The sequence below is a fragment of the Neoarius graeffei genome, chromosome 23 (assembly GCF_027579695.1).
Source record: "Neoarius graeffei isolate fNeoGra1 chromosome 23, fNeoGra1.pri, whole genome shotgun sequence".
Lineage (NCBI taxonomy): Eukaryota > Metazoa > Chordata > Actinopteri > Siluriformes > Ariidae > Neoarius > Neoarius graeffei.
Window position 1 is genome coordinate 32,298,737 of NC_083591.1, and position 10,553 is coordinate 32,309,289.

Below are 10,553 nucleotides of genomic sequence, written 5' to 3' on the forward strand. Positions count from 1 at the left end.
CTGGGTGACCCCAAACTTTTGAACGGTAGTGTATTTTGGCTACAAGCTTAAAAATTGTGAAAGTTACACCATGATTGGCTCTTGGCCTAAACTTTGGGAAGTTGCAATACAATGTTACAAGATGTAGTCTTGAAAAATGTTCATGGATGCAGACTACAGGAAGAGGTCTGTGTTTGGTCATCCGTGGATGGCCTCTGTGGGTTCTTGATCATGTGGATCAGATTCTCTAGCTAAAGTAACTTAAAAGTTTGAGGGAAAAGTTGTCACCACTCCATAATTTCCAGTTCCTCCATGTTTGTGTCCATTTTTTTTTCCCCCAGAAAGAATAGATTACAGCCCACCATCTTGTCTAATTTGTTCATGTTTCCAAGATTAGCTAATTTTGTAGGGTTAAAGTTTGGAAGTCGGCCCAATATGAAATTAACTGCTGCTAGATGCGGATTGCTTGTCCAGAGGAGTCTATTAGGTGGTGTTTACATTAGACCGTATCAGCGGATCATCAGATTAACGTTTTTAAAACGATTCGCGTGCACACAGCAACTCCAATACACGATTCGCGTGCACACAGCAACGCCAATACACGAATACGCTAATCACATGACTTAGACGGCACGCAAGTTGAAATGTGTCAGTGCGGCTCAGCGCTTCCTCCTCAGCGGCTGCGCTCCAAATCACTCTGCCCTGAACAGCGAGTCCCCTCTGGAGGGTGCGCACTCCGGCCCTGCGCAGCTCACAGAGCGCGCGAGTGAAGCGCACGAGCAGTGATTCGGGACTGAGCCACTGTGTGTGTGATCCCAGTGCATATCGGGCATGCGCAAGTCACTTACCACTTGCAAGTGGAAGGATGGCAAGCCTAAAGACAATCATAACTACACAATGGGCAGTATTTGCGTCTTACCATGAACAACATTAAGAATGGCAAAGCATTATATTCATACTTTTATACTCTCTAATGAAAAACAAAAAGGTGATACAAGGCGGAAACAATAGCAGGAAGTGAAGTCCGTGCCGTTTTTCAGCAGTTTAGTCACATGACCAGCATGGCATGAACAACGCCAGCGAATCAGGAAGGTGGATGTCACAGTGACGTTGTCCAATGACGAAGTCAGCTAGAGCTCAGCACTGCATTTCCTCGTATCTCAATGTTTACACAGCACCAGATCAGATACGAACTGGGTTGAATACGTGGGCCCTGGCGGATTCAAGTTGTTCCGCCTGTGGAGTCGTTTCCCGGCGTTTTAATGTGAACGGACAGTGCATCCGCGACGAAAACAAGACGGATACGGTCTAATGTAAACACCACCTTAGTCTTTCAGGTGGGCTTGGTTTTTACATTATAGTGGAGATCACTAGATTTGATCCTTTCAGGAGACATGTTTAGAGGACAGGGACTATGCATTTGTACTCGCAATGCAACAAAGCCACAGTCAATTCTTTTTCAATTTATTATCTACTTGCTTGTGATGGCAGTGTGGAGATGAGCAACCTCTGAACTGAGATTTTCTTAATCATATGCAAATTAGTAGTAGTAGTAGCAGCAATTTTTTGGACTGACCTTTTGCAATGGGTTGTCCAGTGTCCTCAGAAACCTCTTTTTAAAAAAAAAACAAAACAATCCAGTGCCTTGTGATTTTTACAGTTTGCGTAGTAAAGATGTCTAAAGCAACGTTAAGACATTTTTGATGCTTTTAACTACAACTGAAAGCCCAACAGTAAACACCCACAAGTGTTCATAGCTCGTGCCACACAACGAGAGCTATACTGGAGGTAACTAGAGGGACTTGTCAATCCATCTGACAAAAGGTGTAAATTGCCCGAGAGGACATTCTGACTTATTCAAATGCTGTCAAGATGCAGAGTTATGAGTTTTTCTGAAATGCATCTCTCTTCCATTAACATTTGAACCAGGCTTGTAGTACTCGAGTCTGACTCGTGCCATAATTTTAAGGACTCGTGACTTGACTCAGACTTGAGCACTGATGACTCAGACTTGGACTCGTACATTAACTGCATTAGGACTCAGAAAATGGAGACTAGCTTGCAACAATAATTTGGCATAAGATATTTACAGTGCCTTGAAAAAGTATTCATACCCCCTTGAACTTTTTCACATTTTTCCACCTTACAACCACGAACTTAAAAGTTTTTTATTGAGATTTTATGTGCTAGACCAACACAGAGTAGCACATAATTGTGAAGTGAAACGAAAATGATAAATGGTCTTCAAAATTTTAAACAAATAAAAATCTGAAAAATGTGGTGTCCATTAGTATTCAGCCTCCCTGCGTCAATACTTTGTAGAACCACCTTTTGCTGCAGTTACAGCTGCAAGTCTTTTGTGGTATGTCTCTACCAGCTTTGCACATCTAGACACTGAAATTTTTGCCCATTCTTCTTTGCAAAATAGCTCAAGCTCAGCCAGATTGGATGGAGAGCGTCTGTGAACAGCAATTTTCAAGTCCTGCCACAGATGCTCAATGGGATTTAGGTCTGGACTTTGACTGGGCCATTCTAACACATGAATATTCTTTGAGCTAAACCATTCCATTGTAGCTCTGGCTGTATGTTTAGGGTCATTGTCTTGCTGGAAGGTGAATCTCCTTCCCAGTCTCAAGTCTTTTGCAGCCTCCACCAGGTTTTCTTCCAGGATTGCCCTGTATTTAGCTCCATCCATCTTCCCATCAACTCCGACCAGCTTCCCTGTCCCTGCTGAAGAAAAGCATCCCCATAGCATGATGCTGCCACCACCATGTTTCACAGTGGGGATGGTGCATGCAGGGTGATGAGCAGTGTTAGTTTTCCGCCACACACAGCGCTTTGCATTTAGGCCAAAAAGTTCAACTTTGGTCTCATCTGACCAAAGCACCTTCTTCCACGTTTGCTGTGTCCCCTACATGGCTTCTGGCAAACTGCAAACGTCCCATTGTTTCAACAATGGCTTTCTTCTTGCTACTCTTCCAAAAAGGCCAGATAGATTTGTGGAGTGTACGACTTGTAGTTGTCCTGTGCACAGATTCTCCCACCTGAGCTGTGGATTTCTGCAGCTCCTCCAGAGTGATCATGGGCCTCTTGGCTGCTTCTCTGACCAGTGCTCTCCTTGCTCGCTCGCTCTGTCAGTTTAGGTGGACGGTAGAGGTCTGCGCGGGTCGGATTTTGCAGTCCCGCTCGCGCCCGCAAAGATTATGATTTTCAGTCCCGCCCGCGCCTGCCATATTTTGTCCCGCTCCCGCCCGCAAATCCCGCATGATGCAGACGTTCGCGTTATTTCTCAGGAAAGTTCTTGTCTTGACACAGCGTGATGGTGCCCCGCCCCCTACTTTGAGTGGATTTGAGCATAAATATCTACAGCTCACGTTTGTTATTGTTTACCTTGTTTCTGAATTCAGCATGTAGTATCTCTAATAATAATAATTAGTGCTGTCAAACAATTAAAATATTTAATCGCAAACCGCACATTTTTATCACATGAGAAACCATTGTAATTCTCTGATCAGCATAAAAAAGTGAATGGGCTTGCTTTGTACCAATGTTTTTTTTTTTTTTAATTGCAAATCAGAGCTAGTAAAAGAAGTGAATTGATTTACTGCTTGAGTTAGTCTACAACTTTAATCAGAGAGACATGTTACACAGTGACGGTAGGCTTGACTCAATGCTATCCCAGAAATCCTTCCTGTAATATGCAAATTTGGCCGCCTCTGATTGGACAGCCAAATTTGCATATTACAGGAAGGATTTATGGGATAGCATTGAGTCAAGCCTACCGTCACTGTGTAACCTGTCTCTCTGGTTAAAGTTGTAGACTAACGCAACAAGTAAATCAATTCACTCATGGTTCTCTTGCTAGCTGGGTGTGAACTGCGAGTCATTAGAGTGATCAAAGAAGTTCCCCTTAGGGTGATCAATGGCAAGTTTAAGATGCCATTTCTCACTCAATCTGGCAATCTGACTTTTTCTGCAAATTTAGGCATCTTAAAATGTTATTAATGCCAAATAAAATATCCAGCACAAATTATATATGATAGACATAAATTAATAATTTATAAATTTTATTTCAAGCACGTTTTTAGTTAGCGGGACTGCAGCTTATCACCGCTCCCACCCGCGCCGCATATGTACACTCCCGCTCCCGCCCGCGTGCGCATATGTGCACTTGCGGTCCCGCCCGCACCCGCAATGAGCTTTCAAAATTTGTCCCGCGCCACACTGCTTTGCGGCGGGTCCCGCGGGACTCCCGCGGGAGTGCAGGGCTCTAGTGGATGGCCATGTCTTGGTAGGTTTGCAGTTGTGCCGTACTTTTTTCCATTCTTGAATGATGGATTGAACTTCTTGAGATGTTCAGAGCTTGGGATATTTTTTTTATAACCTAACCCTGCTTTAAACTTCTCCAGAACTTTATCCCTGACCTGTCTGGTGAGTTCTTTGGTCTTCATGATGCTGTTTGTTCTTCAGTGTTCTCTAACAAACCACCGAGGCCTTCACAGAACAAGTGTATTTGTGCTGAGAGTAAATTACACACAGTAGGACTCTATTAACTAATTAGATGACTTCTGAAGGCAATTGATTGCACTGGTTTGTATTTAGAGGTATCAGAGTACAGGGGGCTGAATACTAATGCGCACACCATTTTTCAGATTTTTATTTGTTTAAAATTTTGAAGACCATTTATCATTTTCGTTTCACTTCACAATTATGTGCTACTCTGTGTTGGTCTATCACATAAAATCTCAATAAAAAACTTTTAAGTTCGTGGTTGTAAGGTGGAAAAATGTGAAAAAGTTCAAGGGGTATGAATACTTTTTCAAGGCACTGTATATCTACGTTAATTTTGTACTAATTTCGTGTAAGAGTGTCGCACCTGTGTGCCTTGGCATGTGCATCAGATAAACTCTCGGGTGCGCTCTGGACAGCGTGTGCTCCAAGTGGACTTGCACGCGCTGTAAACGACTCACACCTGCACAGGATTAAGGCGCAAACAGCATGCCAATATAAAAACTGTGAAAACGCACTTACTTTGCAAAATACTGAGTTGCGTTGCTGACACATTACCAAGCCTTATTTCCTTGTTTGGTTTTCTGATCCCTGATTTCCTGTTTTTCGTCTTTGATCCTACCGAGTCTACGATAGCCTGTTTTGTGCCTCACTCAACCGATTGCCTGTTTTACGATTTTGCCTGCCGTTCTGGATTGTTTACCTGTCTTCACTTGTATTAATAAACACACCTTCTGCACTTACATCCATCTCCCAACCATCTCTGACAGAATACTTCACACTCCCTGACAAAGAACGCACATTCCCCTGTTCATATGTCATGTTCAGGAATAAACTCATGTTAATGGGGCTAAAACAGCCACCGTCAAATGGTGTGGTTGGAGTGTTGGACTCGACTCAAATTATCATTATTTATTTATTTAATTTATTTTTTTTTTAATGACTTTGACTTGAACACTGTGGACTCGAGACTGGACTCGAGGTTTAGTGACTCGACTACAACTCTGATTTGAACATTTGAGAGAAGTTGTATTTTCAGTTAAATTTTTTTTTTTGATTGTGTTTGTTTCAGGAAGAGGAGCGGAGGAAACAGGAGGAACTGGAAGCTCAGAGGAGGCGAGAGGAGGAGGCAGCAGCATTGGCTCGACAGCAGCAAGAAGAGCAGAAGAGGAGGGAGCAGGAACTCCAGAGGCAGCAGGAGCTCCAGCGGCAACAGGAGCTCCAAAGGCAGAAAGAGCTTTTAAGGCAACAGGAATTGCAGAGACAGCAAGAGGCTCAGAGGCAACAAGAAGCTCAGAGGCAGCAGGAGCTGCAGAGACAGAGGCAGCAGCAGCAGGAGGCCCTTCGCCGACTCCAGCAACAACAGCAGCAGCAACAGCTGGCCCAAATGAAGGTGATGAGAGAGGCTGGGATGATTTCGTCCTATTTTACACAACTTGGAGGGATGTAATATACAAGTCAGGGTTGCACATTGTCCCCTTTTTTTTTTTAAACTGTGAGTTGAACTTGATCTACACCAGATATGACCTGCATACCAATTACGCTGACTTAATGGTTATTTAATAAACCAAAGTTAGCAAATGGGTTGTTTTACAATCAGGGTACGCAAGCTAAAGATCACATTTAACACTTATTATCTTCAATATCAAAAGGCTTGACTAAATAAACTTGGTTGTTTATTGTAGCCCTGTGATAGCTCTATTTACCATGCAAAAAAAAAAATTTGGTGATAACGTTATTTTTGGTGAATGTATGGCAATATATGTCATATTTAGCAAAATTACTCGTGTCATTTAGAAAAAGTGCTTTTTTGACCACAGGTAGCTCCAAAAGGGATGCACTTAAATCATTCTTTATACCATAAAACAAATATTTGGTTCCATATCATTGGAAACATAGTTAAGTTTTAATGTTGAATGCCAGTAAGTTTTCAGACTATTTTGATCAAATTAGTATGTAATTGTGTCAAAAACAAAAGTCCTCTCTGAGACAGCTAATTTTTCAATATAAAATAACATATCTAAAATGATTATTTTTCATCCTAAAATGTGGTCAAGATATTGGGACATAAATATTAGAGACAACTAACACAAAGCTTACAGCCTTATATTTAAAAGCACTATGGAAGTAGTGGATTCTGAATTGTCAAAAAGAAGTCCTCTCCGAGAATCACTTCATTTGTTTCTCCCAGCCCTGCTTAAAGCTACACTTAATCTTGTTATAATACAAACTATTACACATGCCTATGTTCATGTGTGTATTAATTTCCAAAAGTGCAGATTTGGTGATAGTTTTTTTAAAAATTTGAATTTTGGACCCCTGTGACACAAACTTTGTACCCTGGTTGTAAAACAACCCAAATGTTAAAACTGTTGGCCCAAGAGCCCCAGAAGAGCTTGTCTGACAGTTTCTGATCCTTGAACCCACTTATTCCTCTTCCTATGCTGATGTGAAGCTATGCACTGAAACCCTATAGGGATGGATGACTGTTAACTCCAGTGTGATAGGAGTGCATCACACATATTACTGGTACAAACAGTTTTCAGCCCTGTCAACACTATGAAAGCATGGCATCACCTCACATTTAATCACAACATATTGGGTGAAAGCGATTATGCTGGCCACACAAGACAGCGAACAGTCAAAGACTTTCGGCTGTTAGGTTTTGTCAAGGGCACAGGCACTACAGGAATTCAGTTAAGTTTGTGTAGTGCTTTTAACAGTAGACACTCACTACGTTTACATGCACATAGAGAGAATCGAATTTCTGCCGTTGCTCGACTGAAATCGAAGTTCAAAATGCCATGTATACACCTTAATTCGGCTGAAATTGAACCGAACTTGATTTCTCGGAATCGAGCTACACGACCTAGTTTATGCGATTTCTGCCGAGCTATTTTGTGCATGTATACCCTATCGAGCTAGTTGTCGAGCTACTTCCGGAAGTGACGAGTGACGAGACCACAAGCGGGAAACACAACAGCCTCGGTTGTCATGACAACAGTAGTAGCGAGCAGCAGAAGAGGTCAGGAGGAACAAACGAAGAAGAGAAAATGGCGATGTAGAGCTCTCTGAAGTGTGGGTGGAGCACAGAGGACGGCAGGACAAAGCTTCTGGTACTAATAGGCTTTTTATTGTCAGACTTTTCAGTTTAACAGCCTACTTTTATTCTTGAGAGAAAAAAACACATGCGCGCGCTGTGTTCTAGTCCCGGGATGAGCTGTCCCCTCTGCTCTCCCTCTGCCTCCTTAAATAGCGCGCGGTTACTGGGAAGACACACAAACACAGGTTAATTACCGTCAGGTGTAGTTATTCTGCCACTCACCTTCCCTGGCTCTGCCCTCCTGTCACAGACCGGCGCTTGACCACGCCCCCACTGCCACAGGCAAGCAGAAACGTGCACTTCTGGAGCAATGAGGAGACAGAGTTCATGCTTATTCAGCTTAAGGAGTTGAGTATATTAAAATTCATGGACGGGAGAAAAACGCGCAATGGAGAACACGGAACTGATAACTTTGTTTACACTCTTGAATAGCTCTTCTTCATGACGACAACCGGAAGTGTACCAACACGATGGGGCGTGTTGCGCCACCTGTGGCTCGGGTGCACAATGCACCTCACACAATAGCCCGATTTCAGTTGTGTGCATGTAGGATTGGATTTCTCTGGCACCCTGCTGGGACCTTCAGCTCGATTACCGACAGCAGCTCGATTTGGATGTGCATGTAAACGTAGTCAGTGTCACAAAGGAGCTTTACAGAAATGTATAAATTTTAAATATACGAAATAAATTTATACCTCATGAGCAAGCCTGAGGTGACGGCTCATAGTCTTTATAATAATGAGGTTTTGTAAGTCATTGAGAGGTTCTGGTTTGTAAGAACAAGTTGTTTCAAGAAAATTACTCTGTCAGTTAGAAATGCCAAACATCTGTTTCAGTTTGATCATGTAATAAGGAAACTTTTTAAAAATAACTGCCGCCAGTTTGATTCAGCCAGAGAAAAAGATTGACTGCTTTCTATTTTTTCTTTTCACTTCTATATTTTCATATGTATTCTTATTTTAGGACATGATACATTTTCCTATTAATGTTAGAGAACTTCCCAAATGAAAAGGTAAATTTGTGCATGTACATTCTTCTGTGTGCTTTTGGTCTTTGTCAGGAGCACCAGTGTTCTTGGCCACACTAGCTTCCCCTAGAGTCCTGCTAGACACAGGGATAGGGGGAAGGGCAGGGGGGACGGACGGACGGGTGGGGACGGGGGGACACTTATTTAAAACATGTTCCTGTAAAGGTTTTTCAATTATTCAGCTCTCAAATATTCTTGTTTTTAGTTTTTTGACTGCTACTTAGGGTGTATTCAGACCAGGATAGTTTGATAGTTCACTTGCTTTGGTCCGAACCAAATGTTTGTTTGTTTGTTTTTTTTCATTTTGGTGCAGTTCGCTTTCACACTGTACATTTTAGTAAGCGGACCGAAATCTGTCAACAAAGCCATGCGCCCTGAGGTCGTTCAGCTATTGGTCAGAGACGACACGCGCACAAAGCGTTAAGTTCAAAAGTAGTCATGGAGGCTTTCCGTGCTGTTATTCTTTTTAATGTTATCAAAGCTATATGTTTTTTCCAGTTTTTACTGTTTTCACAATTGTGCGATTACTCTGCTGTTGTACAAGTAATTTATCAACAACGACGACAAAGGGCAAGGCGGCTACGGAGGATAGCGCTCAGGGTTTTTTTCTAGAAAAATTTAGTATGAGGGCGCTCACCATGGCGAGGGAGCAAAGCGAGGGGGGGTGCCGGTTGTCCCCCCCCCGCCGTGCAAAGCCTTTGAAAAATGCTCCAATGGGACATTTTGAGGCTATCTGAGAGGGAAATTGTAACAAATTGTCTGTCAACATTGAAAAAGAAAAGTAATCATCTTCTGACCCGGACAGTCTTCGGCTTTCTTCCGCTTCGTGCCGCGGGATGACCTCTTTAGATGCCCAAGTGTCAACAAAAACAACTCGCGAACTACTTCTGTCAAAAGCTCCCGCGCCGGTGGGTGAAAGGTCATTCAGTCTCGAGAAATCTCGCTCTACAAGTCAGCTGACCTTGTATGTAACGCATGTCAAATCTCGCGAGAGCAGCCACGACAAGTAAACAACATGGCGCCTCAGTCTGGAAAACGTCAATTCAGATTGTTTTTGCACCGTCTGGCGGTGCATCTACTATGATTGGAATATTTTTGGAGCAATTATAACGTATTTGATGATCAGACACATTGTCACGTAGTGTTGCTGGGATGTTTTCACGGAGTCGGTAAGGGGGCGCACGCCGAGAGTAAGAGGGCGCAGCACCCCTGTTCCCCCGTTTAGACGAAAGCCTGGCGCTGATGAGCGCACATCATGTTGTGACAGTTCTGGCTCTTCACGCAATAGATGAATTTCTTTTTTGCATCGCTAGTACCGCCACTTTTTGAAAGAATGTCCCTGATTTTAATGTAGGTCTGACGGAGTTTCTTCACTTTTAGCCGACATTGTTCTGGGGAGCGCGTGAACCCCTTCTCCTTCATTTTCTCACTGAATACAGCAAACACGTCGGCATTTTTGTGTGTTCTCTCCAAAAGCTCAGATATGTGGACATCTGCCCATATATCCACAAGGGTACGCGTTTCTTCCTCGGCCCACGTTTGCCCCCTACTCATTTTTTGTACTCGCCTACCACTGGTGACTGAACGACCCTTGATAACCGAAACAGTGTTTGCACTTTGCGGTGGAGTGTCAAGACTCTGTTTCCCATAATGCTCGACAAACGACGGAAGCTCCCGAGGTACAAAAAAGCAAAACTGTCAGATTAGGTCCAGTCTGTTTTCACACCTCCAAAAGATCCGCACCAGGGTTCCTTTGGTCCGGACCGAGTCCGACCTTGCAGCTCGGTCTCGGTCCGCTTGTTTGGTCCGGACCAGAGTTCGGTGGTTTGTATTCAGACCAACCCAAAAGGTCCGGACCAAGGGAAATTTGGGTCGTTTGGTCCGGACCAAACAACGTAGGTGTGAATACGCCCTTAAAGGTTATTTGACTTCAGT

At 43.2% G+C, this 10,553-nt stretch overlaps 1 protein-coding gene across 6 annotated transcripts in view; it reads left to right on the plus strand.

Annotated features, from left to right (window-relative positions):
- Positions 1-10,553, plus strand: part of gigyf2 (GRB10 interacting GYF protein 2) — a 92,267-nt gene that overhangs the window by 67,161 nt on the left and 14,553 nt on the right. For all 6 annotated transcript variants that reach the window (XM_060906090.1, XM_060906092.1, XM_060906093.1 and 3 more), the window contains one exon: positions 5,561-5,881. In XM_060906090.1, the coding sequence (XP_060762073.1) occupies positions 5,561-5,881 (321 nt within the window). The remainder of the gene's footprint in view (positions 1-5,560; positions 5,882-10,553) is intronic.